Genomic DNA, 22,087 nt, shown 5'->3' on the forward strand with positions numbered 1-22,087 from the left:
TTTTAATTGTTATTCAGAACTTAAATGGTCAACAATTTAACATTTTATTAAATGCTGTTGTGTAGGATAATAATCCATGAGAACACACTGATGCAAAAAGCTGCATAGCTTACAATAATTTTTTTTAATTGTATTATTGTATTATTATTAGTATCTAGGTTGTTTATGAATAATGAAGTGGTCATAAAATATGTTAATGAGCAGATTCATATATTTTCCATGTATGTATTTATGGACAATATAGTCTATAGGGAAATATCACGTCTAACTTGCACTGTAAACAGCTGCGTTGATTGTAAATAAAGCGTTTAGTTTTGTAGCGTTACGTTTACTGTAAAGTTTGGGGTCTCCCCTCTTGTTCCCTCAAAAAAGAAAAAAGAAATCCCATAAACTTTTGGAGAGTCGGGTCTCCGCTCCCTCCTCCAGGGGGCGGGAGGGACATTATTCAACCCGGAACTGTGAATGTGATCAATTATTAGAACTCTACGAGAACTTTGAACGCAATGTAACAACAGCCCACCGTTCGAAAAGAATCAAATCACTGTCGCCGTCTCGCGCGAACAAAGCGCGAATGTTTATCCGCTCCGCGATCTCGTAGAGTCTGATTTTTTCCCCTGCTCTCCAACAGGTAAGACGAAAGAAAATAACTTTTGTTCGAAACACTTACTAGGCTGCTACTTCTCTCGAACGCTAGACAAGTCAAAACAGATTTAAACGTGTAAATATTCAAACGCGTATTTGTTTCTGTTGGTACTTGAAGGCTTTAAAAAACAGCCTTCGATATCGTTTAAATCTAAATACTCTGTCGGGTTTATATGCAAATAGTTTTTAATCGAATACAACGGTTTCCCTATAAATCTTTTGTACTTGACGTCAATTATTAGTGGATGAAATGCATAGCTACGCTCATGTAATATTCAGACATGTGATTTCTACTCTTTCTAGCAGTTTTGGTTTTGCCAAAGGAGGATTTGATTGAAAAAATCCAATGAAACTTTGCAGGAAAAGTGTGTGATGTCTGCTTTGGAGGTTGTTGGTCTGTCAGAGGCTGGCAGGGATGAAATTCCAGTCTTGAAATTCTTCCATTCACTCCCACTGGAGATCAGACCTGCACAGGGTTCAAAGGGCAAGAATCAGTCGGGAATGCCGTCAGTGGATCATGTTCTTGTTGTAGCCATTTCTCAACCCAAAAAATTGGCAGAAGGGCCGTCACGACTTCTCTCTGAGCTTGCTGAGGCATGCTGGGAATGGAGTCTGGGAAACACAAACATTCAGTCTGTGTCAGAAACTCTTACCAAAAGCCTTAGACGGAAAGCTGTGTCTTAGCTTGAAAAAGCTCATTAATATGAGGAGGTTTTCAATCATGTGGTTTGGATTAGTTAACTTTCTGTGAATAATCTGTATAAATCCCAGAGATGTGATAGAAGTTTTAGCTGAAATGTTGTTTTGGGCCCATTAGTGTATTTGATTGTCCAAGTTCACTCAAAAACAGCTTTCCCTCTTCCATTGAGAAGTCTTCTGAGGACACATATGGAAGTACTTGAGTTTAACAATTCGGCAGAGGTTCCTCAATAAAAGAGCCATGTTCTTATGCCTATAGTAGTAGTTTCAGCCTCAGACGGCACACTCATGGTCCGCCACAATCTGTTTGGTGACTGTTTAATGCATATTGGGTGCAAAAATAAGAAAAGATGACTGAAATCACATGGTTCTTTCTTATTGGCTGGCTTTAAAGGAGTATTTCTCCATAAAATGAAAATACTGTTATCATTTACTGTCCCTCATGTTGTTCCAAATCTGGCGTTTTTTGTCTGGGCTGTTCCTTTAAGTTAAGTTAAATGCTTACAAATGCACCGAACTGCTACTATGAACTTTTTAGGAAGAATAATTTGTAAGGTTTTTATTGACGTCAAATCCTTGAATGATAATGAGAGTAGTGGCAAGTTTGATATTTTTGAGCATCACTGCATTTCCTGTATGTTTTTTTTTATTTCCTTTTTTTATCACTTTAACATTCTTTTTGACTTATCACTATAGAACGGGGTGTAAAAGAAACTTAGGTTGTTCTAGACTTAGACTAGTCTTAAAGGGATACTTCACCCAAAAATTAAAATTCTATCACCCTCAAGTTATTCCAAACCTGAATTAGTTTGTTTCTTCTGCTGAACACAAAAGATGATACTTTGAAGAATGAGACCAGCAACACTTTGTGTAAATGATGACAGATTTTTTATCTTTGTGTGAATTCTTCCTTTAAGACTGATAGTCACAAGTGTAGGAAGCAAGTGAAAAACGAGAGCACTTGCTAAACCATTAATCCCAGCATGCCGACATATTGTAACATATAGCACAACCTGAGAGAGACACAAGTTCTCTTTTAAAAGAGGAAGACGGTGAATGCAGTCAGCTTGAAAATAGAATTAGTGACACATTTAACATCCTATCTCTTGTCCACCCGCTTCACCTCAGTGGCTTTTCTGTATGTTTTGAAATATGTCAGTATTTGTGTTTGGTTGCCATGTTTCACTTTGAAATGAAAGGTATGTAACATTAAACCGTGCATGGTATGCGTTTATAGTCATTCTTTAAATACTTGTAGTTTTTATTTCCTGACCCCCCCCCCCCCCCCCCACTCTCTTTCAAGGTTGTAGACATTAATTTCTCAACATGCCACAACAAAAGGATATAGTAAAGATCGCCATTCAGATGCCGGGCGCATACCCGCAGCTCATTCAGCTAGACCAGGTGAGTCGTTGTGTACTTCCTGTCATAAAGAGGATGTTGACCAGTGTGTATGCAACAGAGCAAAACTTGTTGGCAATCAGCATTTGAGGAATAAAAACACTGTTTATTCAGTATCGTACCGAAGTTCACAGATACATTACAAATGAGGAAGTATTGTCTGAATACTGTAGGTTTGAGTTAAGAGAAACTGTGATTATGCATGGGAGGGAGTGGGAGGGAGAGAGGGGGCGGGGTCGAGAAAAGTCTTCAAATTGGGATTCGAACTCGGGACACCCGTAGTGCAACGGTGCTGTATGTTGGTGCGTTGCCCACAAGGCACTGACTATTATTTCATTTTTATTTCTTGTTTATTATAGTTTATTTATTTATTCATTCTTTCTATTTTTCTCATGTTTCTTGCATAAATATATCTAGGTAATTTTTATTTGCATGTTTTTTTAAATGGTCTTGTCAGAATTTTGTCAGCTCAGTCACTCAAATTTTAAGACAATTAATAAATTTTGGGGTATTTAAAATTTTGTCCGTATGATTAAAGACTTTTTACAAATCATAACCAATTAGTTAATTCTCAGTTGTTTTGAATGCGCTCATATTGGCCTCTGCCCAATTGAAACAATAGGATGGACAAATGCTGAGCGTATTCGCTATCTTCAGAGGCTTTGAGCCCATTGTTTGGGATGTTTTAACAGAATGTGTTATTGTCTTAAAGACCAGCAATTGTCAGATATGCTCTCCTTTGGGTTTTCAAAACCATGAGATAACTGGGCTGAAATATGAATGAACTTGTTTGCTACTTAAGGTTTATATAGAAAGAACCTCAAACCCACGATGACCTTTCATTCTGCACTTCCTCGCCATCCCAAACGCTTCCACCCGCTGCCAGCCTTTGCACCACAAATTATAGGCCACTGATTTGTCTACCGCGGAACACCAAAATATCTGATTGGTGAGCCACAGGAGCTGCCACAAATTATGCAATATTTCAGATGTTGACTTGGGAGAAGCTTTTTCCTTCCTGTTTTGTCACTTGTTTTGTTTTGGCTGAAATGCTTTAAGATAAATGAGTGAGCGTACACATCTTAATCATTATTTTGAAACGTGTAATTTGAATGAATAATTGAGTTAATATGAAATATATGAATAATACATAAATATCAATAGGATTTGGGAAGCCACGCCGCAAATGACATTTTACAGCTTGAATTAAGAGTTATAAGAAACTTATTGACCCACACATCATCAGCCCAATGTCTTTTCCTGTTTTATGTCATTTGTAAAATAATTGTAATAAATAGTGAAATGGTTTTGTTAAAATATTAGTATTCCCTTTTTGTGAAATAATAATATAAATAATGTTCTAAAACAACTTAATAGGATTTTGTTTTTAAGAATCTCATTTTAATATGGCTTTTTGTTTCAAGTTTTTTTCTTTTCATATTGTTGTTGTATAAACTGTTATAATGTTTATTAATATTTTATATTAGATTTATTTAATATAATTTCAGTTTTCATTTCAATTTTAGTCAGATTTTTAGTAATTTAGTAATGTGCTCATCATTTGTTCTTTTTATATATTTCTATTTAGCAAAAATGTCATTAAATGAAATTTTTAGTTCATTTAATTTAGCTGCTAAATCAATATTTGACATTTTTGTTTAAGATTGTTCTTTATCTAATATTTGTTATATTTCAGCTTTATTTCAATTTACCTAAAACAATTTATAATATTTTCATTTTAGGTTACAATCACAAAACTGTTTTTCTTATTTAAAAAATCTATATAAAACCTAGACATTTGTTTAATCAAAATATAATCATCATTACAATACAGCAGGTGTATTGAAGTCATTGCAAGTATGAATTGCATTTTTAATGTATTTTGTGAATAGATCCAGACAAAAAATTAGCATCACCTCATTGACCCTTGCTCACATTTTGTATATAGACTTAACACAATCCATATTTTTCTCATTATTTCAGAAAAAGCCCCTCACTGCTGTCATAAAAGAGGTTTGCGACAAGTAAGTGTGTTTTTGAGATATTTGTGTGTTTTTCTATTGCTGAAACATCCCTGTATAATTTTCCATGATGTAAAATACCTGTTTTTGTAAAGGGTGTTGTATTATTTTTGAAGGTGGAATCTTCCGGGTCCTGACAATTATGCTCTTCAATATGCAGATGGGATCCAGACGTACATCACTGAATCTGTAGGTCATTTGTCATTTGTTGACTCTAATCCAGTAATGTGTGCTTATCTGACCGTGTATATTTGTTGTTGATCTTGGGTGTTTGTCTGTCTGTATCGTGGGAATGGGACTGAGAGCTGCTGAAAGTGTGGAATATGATGTATCTGTATCATCAGATGTGCCTGTGAAAGAAGTGAGAGTGTGGAGATTGTCCGTTCCCAGACAAGTCAAGGCGAAGGCTTGAATTATAGTTGTGCACATAAACCACCAAGTCTTGAGCTGCATCCCAAATGGGCTTTTGGACACCCTAAGTAGAGCCTTTCAAATGTCAGCCTCATCAAGCAGCATCTGTAGCAGATTTCCAGATGCTCACTCTGAGAGTTTGAAAAGAAACTGGATAATGATAATATAATGATGCAATACTGTAGACAAAACAACACAACGTGAATCCCCTGCCATATTTAATCAACACTGTACTGAATATAAAGAATTGTTTTTCCTTTCTTTTAGTCTTTCAGTTTTTTTGGGGTTTCGTGCTGTATTTGTCTGTCTCTTTAGTGCATTCATTTGTGCGAATGATAACTATGTCTAATAATAACAGTATCACATCCTGTACTCTTGACTGTTGGCTGCTTTTTGACATTTGTTCTAGAACCGCCTAGACATCAAAAACGGCAGCATCCTGCGTTTAACCAAAGCGCCAGTGAGTGTCACACAACCTCACAGTGTATCTAAACCCATCTGTTCACTCAGTCTTTGTGTTAGATTCATATGTACACAACCACAGTACCATGTAATGGTCATGTTTTCTTGCTCGGTGATTTATAAGACTGTGTTTGTCAGGGCCGTTGTGCTGAGGATCTGTATAAAGGCATTCAGAGTTCAGACTCAGGCGTGCGCTGTGACTCTCTGAAGCTGCTGGCCAGTGTCTCCACCGACATCACATTCGCTCAAGAGTTCATCAGCCGTGATGGACACTCCCTGCTCGTCAAGATAGTAGAGGATGCTAACGAGTTAGTTTCCTACTTGTCTTTGCCACATTTCTATGGTTTATTACAGCATAAGATTAAGATTAAACCAGTGAAAGTGTTGTTTTTTGTGCAGGGCTCCTCTGATAATGACACACACTCTTACTGCTTTCATGGAGCTCATGGATCATGGCATTGTGTCCTGGGAGAATCTGTCCAGTGTCTTTATCAAAAAGGTACTAAAGCTACACATACACTTCAACTCCATAATACAGTATGAACACAATTCAGTAAAAAAAAAAACTTACTAAATACTTGATTCTTATTGGTCAATTGTTGCATTCTGCAAGCACATATTTTCGTATAATGTTTCAATTTTTTATTTTGTAATTATATTTATTATTTAATAAGTAATAACTTTCCTGTATCTGGAGTCTGTTTAAAACTTCTCAAATAATCTAATTTATTAATAGTTATTTAATGGGTCGCTTTATTATTTGCATTTAATATTTATTAGTGATTGTTATTTATTATTTAGAAATTTTACAAAAGCATGAATATATAAAACTAACGTATAGATATAGACAAAAAATACAAATAAGTATGAGTGTTTCATTTAAATAATAACAAGCGAATGATGATAAGATATCAATGGAAAAAAGTTGCAATAACTTGTTTGGTTATTTATTATAATGCATGTCTGTGTTTATATTGTGATGCGTTATATGAGCCTCATGCTATTAGTTATCTTTTACAAAATGCAAAGCGCATTTGGTTGCCTATATCTATTTTTATCTGTTGACTTGTGTTCATTTTTTCAGATCGCCAGTTTTGGGAATGCGAAGGTTCTAGACACGTCTATCCAGCAGGTGTCACTGGCTATCCTGGAGAGCATGGTGCTCAGCAGCAGTAGTCTGTTTAATGAGGTCAAACAAGAAATCACCCTGGAGAGACTCCTTTCCCATCTGCAGGTGTAAGTACAGAACAGCGCTTGCTTTAACTCTTCGCAGTATTACCAGTGTTTATTTTATGGGTGTGGAAGAGGAACTACTATAGTTGAGGGTGTGAAATACACCACAATAATGAAAGTAGATGACAATGAGAGTTCTATATTAAGGTTCGAAACAGTGAGTAATGTACGGTTTCAATAGTAGATGCTTCTCATTGCTTTCAGTACTGATATACAGCAATTATAACAACCGTAAATTGAATAATAATGAAATGGTACATTTTTATAGTTAATTTAGAAAATTAATAACATCAACTATTGTTGATATATAGTATTATCATTACAATCAAATTACTTTGCAGTTGCATTACATTCAAAGTGCATTTCAAGAGAGAATTATCTCTAGAGGGCATCATTGTATTCTTTTCTGCTTTAACACACAAAAAAAAAGTTACTTCCCGTCATGCAATTAAACGTTTCTTCCTCTTTCTGAGAAAATACCTTTGGGTTTATCTTGTCATGTAGATATTTATCACGTTTAAGATTAGCATGTGCTGGATGAGCATTCTACATCAACATAAATGTTTAATTTTTTCTGCTTTTGTCTAATGTACCGTAGAACAAACCAGCAGCTGCAGACTAAGGCCATGGCTCTGCTGATGGCGATGCTGCTGGCTGGTGGCGAGGCAGACAGACAGGTGAGAGCCTGAGAGGTTTTTGTTTCGTCTCTCTGACGATATGTTGGTTTTGCTGCCGCTGTCTGTTGCAGTAAAACTAGTGCAAGCAAAATAAGTTCCCTTTATTAGTTAAAGGTTAATCCCTGGTGTTTGAGAACTGTTTTGCTAGTAGAAAAGTTCTATTAAAGGAAAGTGTGATTCAAATTTGCCATCACAGAAATAAATGACATTTCAAAATATATTAAAATAGACATGGATGTTGTAAATTATAACAACAACATATATCATAACAACATTATATCACAATATTGCAGTTTTAACTGTATTTTTGGTCAAATAAATGCTGCATAAGAGACATCTTTCAAAAACATTAAAGATTAGATTCAAGATTTAAACTTTAGAATGGTAGTGTATATTTTTGTGGCTTATATATCAATATCCATTTATAGCTGAAAAATGTTCTTGTGCAGGTAATTGATTTTGGACTCAGAAAATGCAAATAAATAAATCTATTATAAATAAATTTGATATATATATATATATATATACATACACATACACAAATTCTGTAAGGTGTTTCTTTAGTGCTGTCAAAAGATTAATCGTGATTAATCGCATCCAAAATAAGTTTGTTTACATAATATATATGTGTATTGTGTATATCTATTATGTATACATAAATACACACAAATACAGCATATATTTAGAAAATATTTCCATGTATTTACATTTATATTTATTTATATATATATATATATATGATATAAATTATATTTAATATATAAACGTAACATATTTTGAAAAAATATATACATTCATGTGTGTGTATTTGAGTATATTGTGTATTTGATAATAAATAAACAGTACACACATATATATATTGTGCAAACAAAATAAAAGTTTTTTTGCTTTTGCAGAAACTGTTTCTGATTTGAAATTTGAAATCATTTCAGGAGCTCTTTGGATTCCTTGAGAAGAGGAATCTACGCCAATACATTCACAAGGTGTGAGAAAGTTTTGAACCTCTTGCTCATTCATGCAATACTTCCTGTTTTAAAAAAGTCCTGGTACACTGAACATTTCCCATTGTATCAGAATAAACCTTAAATATTGTGTATCTTAATTGATGCTGCTTGCAGAACATCATCCACAGCTCTAGTTCAGTTGGAGATGAGATGGCCCACTACCTGTATGTGCTGCAGACGGTCCGTCTGAACCACCTGGAGGCCCGTATGAGGACGCCTCTGGACTCCTACAACCAGGTTTACTTTCGTTTGGCATCTTCATTTGATTTTGGAGTTTTATTTCTCATGCATGCATTTCTCTGCTATCCTTCAGGAGCAAAGGGACATGCTTCACGGGCTCAGGCAGGCTGCGTTTGAGACGGAAAGCGAGAGCGGTCTGAGTAATGAACGCAGACGTTCCCTCTGCGCTAAAGAGTTTAAGAAACTCGGCTTCTCTGTGAGTATGACAAAATCATTTTAGAGTGAAAGTGTGAACATCAAAGTTTAAATTCGAGTGTGTTTGTGTGTGTCAGAATAACAGTAATCCTGGTCAGGACCTGAGCCGGTGTCCTCCGGGTCTCCTGGCATTGGACACTATGGCATATTTTGCCTCCCGTTACCCTGATGCTTACAGCAGGGTGAGTGAGCCCACTTAGATATTATGTCATCTAATGCAAAAAAATACTTTTTGAAAGTGAAGTGACATTCAGCCAAGTATGGTGACCCATACTCAGAATTTGTGCTCTGCATTTAACCCATCCAAAGTGCACACACACAGAGCAGTGAACACACACACACACACTGTGTACACACACCCAGAGCAGTGGGCAGCCATTTTTGCTTTGGCGCCCGGGGAGCAGTTGGGGGTTTGATGCCTTGCTCAAGGACACCTAAGTCGTGGTATTGCCAGCCCGAGATTCAAACCCACAACCCTAGGGTTAGGAGTCAAACTCTCTAACCATTAGGCCACGCCTTCCCCAAATTACAAAGCCATTGAATGTCACTGTTAGTACGTATCGGCCCATAAGTCTTTGTTTTGCTGTCTCAGTTTGTGCTGGAGAACAGCAGCAGAGAAGACAAGCACGAGTGTCCTTTTGCCCGCAGCAGCATTCAGCTCACCCTCATCTTGTGCGAGATCTTGCGCATCGGAGAAGCCCGTAAGTGAATTGACACAGCGCTAGAGATGGTGGCGATGATCAGAGATGATTTTATAGCTTAGGTTATGTCCTGATGGGGAAAAACATTGTTTTGATATGACTCCATCACTGGAAATTTTTGTATTATGTTTTCTCTTGTTGTGTAACTCTTTCACTCGTGTCTTTTCCGCAGCCTCTGAGACCGGTTCAGACTATCATCCCATCTTCTTTGCTCAGGACCGGCTTCTGGAGGAGCTTTTCTGCATCTGCATTCAGCTCCTCAACAAGACGTGGAAGGAGATGAGAGCCACGCAGGAGGACTTTGATAAGGTAGATCATCACCTCCACCATCTCTCTGCTGATAGGGACTTTTTCACATCCTCTGTCCTTTCTTTGTGTTGGTCCGCTCTTACTGAAACTAAACTGTATTTTACACTATTCATAGCTTATTTCCTTTCTGAAAACACCCAAAACCACAATTTTTTTACATTTGCATTTTCCATCCTCTCGCTGACCAGTGCTACTCCTAACTAAATTATTATAATAATAATTATATTATAGTATTAATTATAATACTGGGACAAAATAAAATCAATATTAGACACAAAATTTAAACAAAAAAAAAAAATTCTGTAATTTTTTTTATCAAATTTATCAGAAGAATTGACTGAATTTGTAATATATTATATTCTTATTAAAGGCAACTGTGTTGGGCTGATTTGAAAGATCATCATGACCGAAGTAAAATAAAAAAAAAGAAGCAAAGGAACAACATTTTAAATCCATCTATTTTTAATATTAATTTGAAAATAAGTTGAATGAGCTGTGAATGTGGTTTCATGTTGACTTTAAAGGGACAGTTTACCCAAAAATTTAAACTCATTAATTACTCACCTTCATGTCGTTCCAAACAAATAAGAACTTTGTTCATCTTTGGAACACAAATTGGTCTTGAAGCTCTTGAAGGTATCCGATGCGTTGCTGTCTAATATGCAGGGTCAGAAAGCTCTTGGATTTCATAAAAAAAAAAAAAAAAAAAAAAAAAAAGATTTTGTGGTTATTGATACAACTTTTATTTTTGGGTGAACTATCCCAGATTCAAATAAGTCAGCATAAAGCTAGTGTATTTTTTAAAGTATAATTGGCTATTATTTTAAAATCAAAGTGTATTTATCACTTATTGAAAGCATACATTTGCAACTGTATCGCACAACAGACCAGCTCCAGCAGTGATTTATAGTTTATAGAACAAATGGATATTGATCGGTTCATCTAGAAGCTAGTGCAATGACAATCATGCTGCTCCTCGACCGAAGCCACAGACTCCTTCTTTAAGTGCTTTTGTGTAGATCAACATTCCCTAAATTGTTCCGTCTCCTTTTCGGAAGTTAAAGAAAGCTTCCTTACTCCTGCCCAAACAGGCCTCTGTTTAATAACAGCTTTCAGGCCATAAACCTCGTGACCTTTCTGACCTTTGGAATGGAGCAAGCGTCTAGCTGACCGGCCTGTCTTTTGTTTTCGCTGATCATGGCCCCTACCACACCCCCCTCGTGGGCAGGGACTTTATAAAGGGGTATTTGAAGAACAAAAAGGAATCCCGCTCCCTCGCAGAAATACACATCAGCAGTAAACCACATCCCAAAAATAGTTTAGCGTTTTCGAAGTGTCAAAATAGCATTTTTTTTGTGTATAAAGTGCCCTTTTTTTGCCTTTGTTCTGGAAGTTTTTTTGGAAACATTAACGTGTTAAGATACTTGGCTCGTGTTTAACGATTCAAGGGTTTTCTTGTTGTCAAACCTGAGAAGAGCAGTCAAAGTTGAGCTCTTGTTTTGCCTCAGAAGGGGAATTACTCTCACTGTGTGTGTGTTCTAATAACTTACACGCTTAACCGCCTTTTTCCCCTCTTTCTTTGTCCCCAACTGTGCTGTTTCTCTTCAACGACTGTTAATACTGTGATGTGAAGTGAGTGTGAGTTTATTGGTGACCATCTAGAAAGGAGGGACCGTACACTCTCTCTAACACATACACATACACACACACACACACACACACACACACACACACACTCAGTGTCGCTGTGGTTGTGAGGGGACTGTAGTGCTTTCACTACAGCTGAGGTAGGATGAGCGTTTTGTCTCTGTGTTGCAGGAATAGAATAAATATTTTAGTTATATTAAGCTAGTTATGGCTGAAGATATTGATGATGTGATGTGGCTGTCAGTATGTTGATAAGTGTATTGTTTGAGTAGTATTGTCATTAATATGATTGATCTCTCTTTTGCTTGAGTTTGATAACAAGCCCGGTTTCTTTACATTGCAAGAATGTTGTGCATATCAAATGGTTAATAGTTAAGGGATAGCTTTAAAAAAAGAAATGCCTTTGTGTGTGAGTTTATTGGAGGAGACCTTTTCAGACAGTTACACACATTGCAAATATAACACATCGGTTTGTTTTTAATAATCAGATTTGATCTGGTTCTTTCTCTAAAGGTGATGCAGGTCGTCCGGGAGCAAATCACCAGGACTCTGTCCAGCAAGCCCACATCTCTAGAGCTCTTCAAGAATAAGGTGAACGCACTGAACTACAGCGAGATCCTCAAACTGAGACAGACGGAGAGACTCCACCAGGAAGAGACGCTTGCTCCACCTGTGCTGTAAGTAGTTGCTTCACAAAATGATTCACTGTCTTGTTTCAAAGCTCTCCAAATCAGCATTAATAGTATTGTTGCTCTTTGTTTGTTTGTCTTGGGTTTCTTCAAGGATGCTTTGCACTTTTAGTTAGTTAGTAAAACATTTACAGTGTCGTTAAAAATATCTCCAAATTAATAAATCTTTTTTGGGAGGAGGGAAAAACCATGTAGATTCATATGCAGCGATCGTCACCCCCTAGTGGTGAGCCATTGAAGTATTTAACAGTCTCAAAAAAAGAGTTTTTTTGCGGTTTGATGGTTGGAAGCGAAAGATTTGAGTCTTCACATGGAAGTGTTTCGAAAGCACCTATCGCTAACTTTACAGAGTATGTGACGGGTGCATATCTTTCCATCACACATGCATTTTCTTGTCTTCGCATCCAGTGAGCTGAAGGAGCGTCTGAAGCCGGAGCTTCTGGAGCTCATCCGAGAGCAGAGACTGAACCGTCTGTGTCACGGAACGCTCTTCCGGAAGATCAGCAGCCGCCGTAGGCAAGGTGAGACGCCAAGATCCTCTCAGACACCAGATAACTGTTATCAGAATCTGGAGCAGATGTCATTGTTTTATTGATTCCATTTTTCCCCCTCAGACAAGCTGTGGTATTGTCGGCTCTCTCCTAATCACAAAGTCCTGCACTATGGAGATGTGGAAGAGGAGATGGAAATGCCCTCCATTGAGGCGCTTCAGGAAAAGAGTGAGTCTCACTGCTTTAGAATGAGCTCCGTTTTTGAGTCTTAAATAAATTAGTCTTCTGAGTTAAATAAATCATTTCATTTTGCTATCCCCTCAGTTCCTGTCGCAGACATTAAGAATGTGGTCATGGGGAAAGACTGTCCTCACATGAAGGAGAATAAGGGGAAACAGACTAAGGTATGATGCTAATCTTCTTTTCTTTTATTAATTCAATTCATTCTTAAAAAGAGATTCAGTGTTGTAATACTAGGTTATATTTATCATTTTTAAATAAAAAATATATTTATTTGGCATTCCAAAATTAGTTATGGTGTTCTTAAATTGTTTAAATAAAAATAAATACATTGAAATCATTCAAATAGATTGTGTGTGTGTGTGTGTGTGTGTGTGTGTGTGTGTGTGTGTGTGTGTATATATATATATATATATAATTATTTAAATTATTTAAGAAATTAAAATCTAAATGACAAATTCTGGTAATTATCTAAATAAAACTAAAACTAATGGTTAATAGTAAAAGGTTAACTTTAAAAAATGCAAAAAAGAAGAAATATTATAGAAAAATGCTATAGAGCTTTTGCTCAACAGCAAAACTTAAATCAGTTATTTTAAAGTTTATAATTTAATTTAGGCATTAACTTATAACATACACTTTAATGGATATTAATTTTGAGTTTTTTTTAAGTATTATATGATACCAATCTAAATGGAAAAATAGGAAAAGGCGTATTAAATTAAATATCTGTATACTGACTGATAAGTAATGATTCAAATCTGTGGATATTGGCCAGTAATCAATATAATACCAATTATATTTTTGCATTCTTGAAATGTAGCATATTTATCTTCTTGATAATTTATTGGTTTATTTAAAAACAAATTAGCTTTGTGATCAATATTGAAACTGAACAAGGTGGTACATCACCATAATGCACTTTAAAACATTGGCTGTGCAAAAAATAAATATTAGTTCAAAAGTTTTCTTGTTTCATTAGATGATAAAACTGAACTGTAACTGTGTTCTGGTTTGTGGTTGGTCTCACAGGAAGTGTTGGACTTGGCTTTCAGCATCACATATGATGTTGAAGAGTATAACTTGAATTTCATCGCCTCTTCCAGAACAGATGTGAGTTGAATCTATTTGTTTCACTCCTGAGTGTCTGGGAGCCTTTTGTTAACTCCATTCAAGTGGTACTAATTTCACTGACTGGGAAAAATCATCTTTCGGTTGATGTCTTCCAGTTCTGTTTGTGGACTGACGGCCTCAATGTTCTCCTGGGTAAAGAGATGAGCAGCGAGAGCATGCGCAGCGAACTAGAGATTCTCCTCTCTATGGAAATCAAGCTCCGTCTCCTGGACCTGGAAAACGTCCCAATCCCAGACACAGCACCGCCAATCCCCAAACCACCCAGCAACTTCAACTTCTGCTACGACTTCAGCCAAGCCGAACAATAACACCAGCCATAAGCTTGTGGTCCACAGCGGTTACAGCATTGCCAAGACATGGCAGAAATGCAGGTTTTGGATTTGGAGACGTTTGATAGTATTACAGGGCTTGAAATGAGAGAGAAAGAGAGAGAGAGAGAGCACTTTGTGATAACGTATTTATCTGTGGTGCTGTGCTGCAGTGAATAAGACGGTCTTGCGTTGAGTGTTTTTAATAGTTAAAGGCCTGACGTGTTGTATCTAACGTGCCTTTTTTGTCGAATCTCGTATAATAGACCTGTCTGAAATTCTCAGGTTTGAACGCACACTTTTTGTGGTACTTATTTAGCTTCTACCAAAATTGTACTAAAAGGCATTACATCAAGCAGCTTACTTGGACGGGGGTGGGGTGGGGGGGTCAAGTATATGTTATAAACATTTGTGCTTATTGTTGGTATCCTTATTCATTCCCATACAGTTTAACGTATATTACAATCGCTGATGAATAGTTTATCATTGGAATAGCACTGATGTGTCATTTTTCGGTTTATACCAATATGCATTGGCAGCATTTTCAGTCAAGCCTGTTGCATTATTAGGTGCACATTAAAGGTCAGTGTGCTGGATTAAAGAAGTGATCAACAAATGTGGTACTGATATGTGGTGGAGATATTTTGTGTGTTGTTAGAGGAGTAGTTTGGCCAAGTGGTTTGAATATTATCGGTGTGATCTGATACTTTCATATTCATATTTTCAGTTTACTTGATGTATACAACTTCACATTTTATTTTGGTCCAACTGTTCCATTTTTAAATGCCAGTTTGCCTTCAGTTCAAAATAGCACTAGCTATTGTAGGATTTTACATCAGTGTAGATTGTATGGGATATAATCATGTTTCTGTTTTAAAAGAAGGATTTAGTGTTATTTTATCAGACTGTATTGGCTAAAGATCTAAATGTGGTTTCATCACCACATAACAAGCACTTCATAGAATGTTGATTTATAATGCATACAATGTATCATGATTAAAACTATATGTAGTTAAAATATTCTGTGGTGCCATTGTAAAGTGCATTAATGGAGCTGACAACTTTAATATGTGGAAAATCTGCAGAATTTATATATATATATATATGTATATATAATATGAAAAAAACTGCTCTTTTGTGGTTTTCACAAATCTAATGACAACATTGATCTAGAAAAATAACAATCCGTGTACTGTATTGTTTTGTATATAGCTTCCCTTGGTTTTGCATAACAATCTTGACCAGTGATGTGGCCACTTTACCAGCTGACAATGGTACGTTATATTAATTCAAGATTTGTTTATCCTTTGTATGGAATAAAGAATATCTATCTATTATAATAGTCTTAATGTCTTTTATTTTGTATGTTCTTTCATTACAAATCAGGCACTGGTAACACTGTTATCGCGTGTAGCCCATGAGGAGAACTCAATAGAAAGAAAGACGTTGCTATCGTTTTGGTATGTTGTTGATGTAGATAGTATTGTTCCACATTTGAAACATGACTCATACTTTTAATTACAGGTTGAGTTAAGCAACAAATTGTATCATAAAACTAGACCTTTGAGCTTATTACTGGTAGTCACGTAACCTGAAATTTCACCCTCACCTGGCGCTGATAAAACACACAAGTTGTAAAGTGTGGCCTTATAAAACTGCACATTCAAACCACTGTGGGATAAGATGTTAGAAAAGACAACAAAAAAAAGAATAATTCTTATAAAATATTTATTGACAAATATTGCCTGGAAGTAGATTTATACTAATAAATAGCAGATCAGGTTTACAGTACTACTGGAGTCATTTGAAATATCCGGACTCTCAGATTCATTCAGAAGCAGTGATTCACCACATTAATAGCACAATTACAGTCCTATGCAAAACAATACAACATTAAGAAATTGATTACTCTTTCATACTCAAGTTAAAAGTGCTTTAAACATGTATTAATTCGATTCATTTTCACCGTATGTAGTGCAGCGTTCGGGTTCCAGAACTAAAACTGTTTATTTTCTCCTAAATGAAATAGATTTAACCATGACTTAATGTAAAGTTAATATGATTTCAACTTATTTTTAAAATAACTAAATGGCAGAATTTGTGGTGGAAAAACTATATTACCCATGACGCTGTGCAGAAAATTCCACCAATCAGAGTCACGGTGAGCAAATCAAACCGAAACAGCTCTCCAGGGAACAATAATAACCTTTAAATATATTGTTTCTATAGATATAATCAACAACTTTAAATGAGCAGATCTAAATTTCCCCATCATTTCTAATTAGATTGTCATTCGCAATTTTCATGGTATACTAGTTCTTTACTTCAGCCAAGTCCTTGTCCACTTTGTATGCTTTTGTTCATGGCTTCAAATGCTTTCGAATACTTTTTTTAAAATCCCTATGTAAGCAATAAACAGAAAAATGACTTCCGGAAACAACGTTGCTGAAACAGTGGACGGCCACTAACGCACTCTATTACATCTTCATAGTACCATAGTAAAATCTGCCCCATTGGCAAAGCGACACTGGACTTTCTTGAGGAAGGGCAGCTGGGACTGGAGGAGGTCCACCTGGTGCCCTGTGATATCCTTACACATGGACACATCGAGGGTCCGGAGTCTATCGCAGTGCAGCGCGATTATAGCAAGAGTTCTGCAGGAACACATTCAGCACGTTAAGCAGAGCTCATTTATTTAGTACAAAAACACGAATGACTGGATGACGCCACTTACTCGTTGGTAACCGCGTCGCAGCAGGCCAGGAACAGATTCTGCAGTTTGTGGAGGAGCGGAAGGGCCCGCGCCATGCCCTGGTCACTGATCTGGGGACAGTGGCTGAGCGCCAGGCTGGTGAGGCTGCGGCAGTGATAGGCTACGGACACCAAGCTGTCGTCGCTGATCTCAGGCAGCATAGAAAGCGAGAGACGCTGCAGGTCTGGGAAACGGAGTACCTGAGGCGCCCAGGAACATTCTGACATCACATCCTGTGCCATTTTTTTTTTGAGTACATGCTTTGATCACTGAGGTACTGACCTGTGTGATACTGGTGTCAGTTAACTTGAAACAGGCTGACAGGTCCAGTTCCTGAAGACCCCTGAGGGCCAAAAGCGACACTCCCTCTTGATGCTCTCTAAAGGCCCCGAGGTCCTCTTCGGTCACGAGACATGGCTTCTCCTGGAACGGCAGGCTGGGAGGCTGGAAAAAGCCCATGTTCCCAAACGTCCTTGTAAAGCTCGGGCCTTTATACTCCTTCACATTTGGGGAATTTATGAGCTGTGTGCAGTTATTATCAAAACATTATATTAGTTTAAAAAAAAAAAAAAAGGGCAATCCCACCTTTTTGTCTCTTGGTTCACAATCTTTGGTGGGCTCCACCATTCCCAGCAGCCCCCAGTCGGAGATCTCTTTGCACCAGCCGAGCCGCAGCACCACCAGCACAGGGAGGTATGTTGTAATGGCACAAACGCTCAGGTCAGTGAGGCAGACACAGGAAGTGAGGTCCAGCTCTCTCAGGTTACAGCCGAGCAGCTGTGTCAGGGAGAACATGACTGTATCCTGTTTGAGAACATAGGCTTTAAGCAAGAAAGCAGACAATACAACAACAAGGTCTGCAGGATCATTTGAGGAAAAGTTCAAATTCAATTATGTGACACAAAAAAAGCTTATTTTAACTACACTAAATAAGCTAATAATTGTAGCTAATAAGCTAATGATTATAGTTGTTATAAATATTAGAAGTAAAAGTAAAATAATTTGTTTTAAAAGAATTTAGGTATCACAACAATATAATTTACAGCATGAAAAATGGATATTCATATATAAAACAAAATACTGTCTGTTATATTCATGTAACTGTACATTCTGGCACGTTTAACATGCTAATAATTATTTAGATATAATTATAATTTTAATGAATACAAATATATTGCACATATGTGCAGTAATAAATAATAAAAAAAATAAAACTAATTGTTTTACACATTATAATTTACCAAATTAAAAATAGACATTAATATTAACCTTTTTTTTTTTTAAATACAAAATATCAACCAAAACTGTAAGATGTATTCATATCACCCTAAATTTTAGTCGGTATAATAATCTAATAATTCATTTTTCTAACTATTTTGTCAATTACAAATTAGATTAGAATTATAATGTTATCGTGTTTATATTTTTATATTGAAAATTATAAGATTTTTTTTTTTTTGATAATACATAAAAATAAAACACTATTAACTAAAACTAAATTAAATCGTTTTTGTGGATTTAGGCATCACACATTATAATTTACAATGTGAAAAATGGATGATCATCTTGAAATTTATTAAAGATTTCATTAAACAATAAGTGTTTGTAAAGATTAGCTTTAAATGAGAGTTAGTTGATATTAACAGGAACAATTAAATATATAATATAATCCCAAACAATGTTAAAAAATTGACTAACACTGGCCGATAATTGATGTAAGTGCAGTGACCTTTATGTAAGTGCAGTTTCTAAGGCTAAGGGTCTCGAGCTGAGCTCGGGGCTGTGGAGAGGACAATCCCTTCACCAGGTCTGCACCACTGACATGCAGACACTCCGACAGATCCAGACTCCTCAAGCTCGGCAGCGTCATCAGCTCGGCCAGGCCTTTATCCGTGATCTTCCAATCCTGCGAGAGGGACAGCGACCGCAGCTCCTTCAGCTCAGTGGCCACAGCCTGCACCGTCCTGCTGGTTAACTCCGTACAGCCTCGGAGGTCCAGTGTCCTCAGACCGCCCTGCTGCCTGCAGAGGATTTCTATGGAGTAGTCCGTCAGCTCTTTACAGCCGTGTAGACTCAGCTCCTCCAGACGCAGGCCGGGCAGCGTAGCTATGGAGCGGAGCGACTCGGGAGTGATGCTGGTGCGACTCAGGTCCAGGCTGTGGAGCGTGGCGGCCTGCTTCTGCAAGAAACTCAGGAGGTTACGGAGGGAAACTAGAGCGGAAGAGCCAAACCCGACCGGGCAACCTCTGTATGGGTCGAACTCAAAAGAGATGTGACATCCAGCCAGGGACAGACTGCGTAACCTGGGCGTGCAACTCGTCAGGCGATTAAAAGAGAGGTCTGAGAGATAGCGCAGATCAGACAGGTCCAGTTCCTCCAGATTCCTCAAAGCATTCTGGACCTATTATTGCAAAGATAATTGAGTTATATAAATATATAATATAATATTTAATGGTTTTAAAACTATAAACATTTAACTGCTTTCATTTAGAAAAGCCTTAAAGAAAAAACATTTACATTTAACATATATTTAAACTAACTAAAAGTCCAAAACTCTCCAGAAAGATAGGAAACTTTCTTAAAGTTGTAACCTGTCGCTGGTGCTCCTCTCTTGACAAAAAAGCTCCAGACATAAAGAGGCTGTCCAGCCCCTGGAGGTCCAGCTTGCGAAGGCCAGTCAGATGTGGCAGGAGGCCCAGCAGTGAGGCCTCTGTGACGCTGCTGCCAGGAAGAGCCAAACTGTCCAGGCGAGGGCCGAGGTGAAGCCCCACCTCCATTAGTACTTGTTTTGACAGACTGGATCCATCAACATGGCTGATGACTAGGCCACAGCGAGGGCTCCTTGCAAGTGAACGGATAAAGTCCAGTGAAGATGTGGAAACGGAGAACTTGAAAGTGACATTTTTCTGTGGTAAAGCAATGGTAATTTAAACAATTAGGGAAGCGGGCTAAATACACAAAAGGAATAATGTTTTAGATCATGTAGATTTTCAAAGAAAAATGACAAAAACCTGAAACTGGTGGTCTTGGCATGCAACATACCAACTCTTACACACCAGTGACGCCTCCTTTCGATCCGTTACATGAAGAAAACTCAATATGTAAGAAATTATCTGGAGCAGAAAAAACAAAAGTCACAGGTTGCACTCTCTTGCATAAATATTAAGACAATGGTCGACTATATAATGAAGGTTGGGGCAAATGGTCACTTTCATGGGTAACATTTGAGAATAATGGTCCATTAGTTAATGTTAGTTAACTACTTTAGTTAAGCTAAGCAAGAACAATCCTTCTACAGCATTTACTAATCTTAGTTTATGTTAATTTCCACATTTACTAATGCATTATTCAAATCAAAAGTTGTGCTTGTTAACATTAGTTAATGCACTGTGAATTAGCATGAATTAACAATGAATAACTGTATTTTCATTAACTAACGTTAACAAAGATGAATAAATACAGTAATAAATGTATTGTTCATTGTTTGTTCATGTTAATTAATAAATTAACTAACATTAACTAAAGGACCATTATTCTAAAGTGTTACCACTTAATGTTATAAATTTGATTCGATTTGTCTTGTATTTATTTATTTTTGCTTTTATTAAACTGCCTGGGGGGTGGCAAAATCCAAGTCATCTTAGGACAATAAAATAATATTATAATAGAATATTTTTTTATATTTATACTATTTATACTATTTTATATTTATACTATATTATTTGCATCTACAGAGGACACATATACAGTACCGATGACCAAAAATATTTTGATACATATATAATAAAAAATGTCAGGCAAACAATATTTTTCACAATTTATATATTCTTGAATAAATACTTTTATTAATAAATATCATAAGAATATATTTATTTTAATTTTAGAAAATATTTTTATGTTATATAATAACAATATATATAGGCCCTCACACATATAATCGTTTTATTATTTAATTGTAGTTTAAAATCCTATAACAGGCCGTTTAAAGGCAGGTTTCATTGTGACAACTTATCCAATATACAGAAAATTACTTTCAAAACCTAACATGCACTAAGAAGTATTAACTGGGGTAAATAAAAGTGACATAATGTCATTCCTTATATCCATTCAGTGCTTTTTATATGGTAAAGTGTAAAAAACATGCTAAACCACAACGTAATGGAAGTGTATAGTCGTTGATAGGGACTGTGTTAGCTTGACTCACCTCAGCAGGTAAATGTGGACTCTCCATGACTATGCTCCCCTCATTCAACTGGTCTTATTTATTATCATTAATATCAAGTTAATATCAATATTAAATGGTTGACACAGTTTAAAATAGTTTATGACTAAATCGCTTCAGAGGCTGGCAGGTCGTGGACTGTCTTGCTAAACATTCATGAGCACGGGAACATCTGATAACACCCTCCTGTTGTTCCTCATACCCCCGGTATTAAACGATGCACCAAAGCCAGACATTATCCACATCAAAATCCGCCAGTTCCCTCAACTCTAAAAAAAAATGTATCAACAAGCTAGCAAAAAAATTATGTATATATTATTAGTTTTTTTTTTTTTACTAAAAAGAATAACCCACAGACACAGGAAGAGCAGTGGACATCACGTGTTTCTTTTACTGTCTATGCGTGCAAGTAGCACGCAAAGTTTTCTGGGAACCGTAGTTTAATCAGAGAATTGTCTAATATGGCGAGAAGTTTTGGGAAGTTTCACTCTCACTACACTTCCGACTTCTGAACTGGTTGCAGTTCCACTCTGATTCCATATGAGGGCGCTCACAGGACGAGTGTAGAATGAATGGAGGTCAATGGCGGTATACCCCTCACAATCCACT

General features: G+C 36.6%; 2 protein-coding genes across 3 annotated transcripts; one reads left to right on the forward strand and one right to left on the reverse strand.

Annotated features, from left to right (window-relative positions):
- Positions 1-439: 439 nt before the first annotated feature.
- On the forward strand, positions 440-15,849 carry LOC132124564 (engulfment and cell motility protein 3-like). 2 transcript variants are annotated; one of them, XM_059535629.1, is made up of 21 exons: positions 440-628; positions 2,645-2,745; positions 4,726-4,766; positions 4,880-4,952; positions 5,584-5,634; positions 5,775-5,944; positions 6,036-6,135; positions 6,721-6,872; positions 7,468-7,546; positions 8,479-8,529; positions 8,665-8,787; positions 8,864-8,986; positions 9,063-9,167; positions 9,578-9,686; positions 9,859-9,995; positions 12,156-12,319; positions 12,740-12,852; positions 12,946-13,050; positions 13,147-13,226; positions 14,095-14,175; positions 14,292-15,849. In XM_059535629.1, the coding sequence occupies exons 2-21, from the start codon at positions 2,668-2,670 to the stop codon at positions 14,502-14,504; spliced, it is 2,148 nt and encodes a 715-aa protein (XP_059391612.1). In that variant the 5' UTR covers positions 440-628; positions 2,645-2,667; the 3' UTR covers positions 14,505-15,849. The 2 variants fall into 2 exon arrangements, with proteins under 2 accessions (XP_059391612.1, XP_059391613.1); XM_059535630.1 differs by lacking the exons at positions 440-628; positions 2,645-2,745; positions 4,726-4,766; ... (10 more) ...; positions 9,578-9,686; positions 9,859-9,995 and adding an exon at positions 11,696-11,782.
- A 366-nt stretch (positions 15,850-16,215) lies between these two features.
- LOC132125165 (F-box/LRR-repeat protein 20-like) lies at positions 16,216-21,861 on the reverse strand. The gene is made up of 8 exons (XM_059536422.1): positions 21,461-21,861; positions 20,268-20,369; positions 19,848-20,162; positions 18,986-19,657; positions 17,842-18,060; positions 17,539-17,754; positions 17,239-17,456; positions 16,216-17,158 (listed from the first exon to the last, which is right to left on the reverse strand). Exons 1-8 carry the CDS (start codon positions 21,485-21,487, stop codon positions 16,990-16,992), a joined length of 1,938 nt encoding a protein of 645 aa, XP_059392405.1. The 5' UTR covers positions 21,488-21,861; the 3' UTR covers positions 16,216-16,989.
- Between the last annotated feature and the right edge of the window lie 226 nt (positions 21,862-22,087).

This window comes from Carassius carassius, chromosome 43 (genome assembly GCF_963082965.1).
Source record: "Carassius carassius chromosome 43, fCarCar2.1, whole genome shotgun sequence".
NCBI classification, from domain to species: domain Eukaryota; kingdom Metazoa; phylum Chordata; class Actinopteri; order Cypriniformes; family Cyprinidae; genus Carassius; species Carassius carassius.

Excerpts from the sequence above, each read along its gene's own strand:
- LOC132125165 (XM_059536422.1), bottom strand. The coding sequence starts at position 21,487 with ATGGAGAGTCCACATTTACCTGCTGAG. Across the intron at positions 17,755-17,841 it reads GTGAACCAAGAGACAAAAAG|GAGTATAAAGGCCCGAGCTT; the intron begins GTGGGATTGCCC and ends CCAAATGTGAAG. Across the intron at positions 17,457-17,538 it reads CTGACACCAGTATCACACAG|GTACTCCGTTTCCCAGACCT; the intron begins GTCAGTACCTCA and ends TGGGCGCCTCAG.
- LOC132124564 (XM_059535629.1), top strand. The coding sequence starts at position 2,668 with ATGCCACAACAAAAGGATATAGTAAAGATCGCCATTCAGATGCCGGGC. Across the intron at positions 9,996-12,155 it reads CGCAGGAGGACTTTGATAAG|GTGATGCAGGTCGTCCGGGA; the intron begins GTAGATCATCAC and ends CTTTCTCTAAAG. Across the intron at positions 13,227-14,094 it reads ATAAGGGGAAACAGACTAAG|GAAGTGTTGGACTTGGCTTT; the intron begins GTATGATGCTAA and ends TTGGTCTCACAG.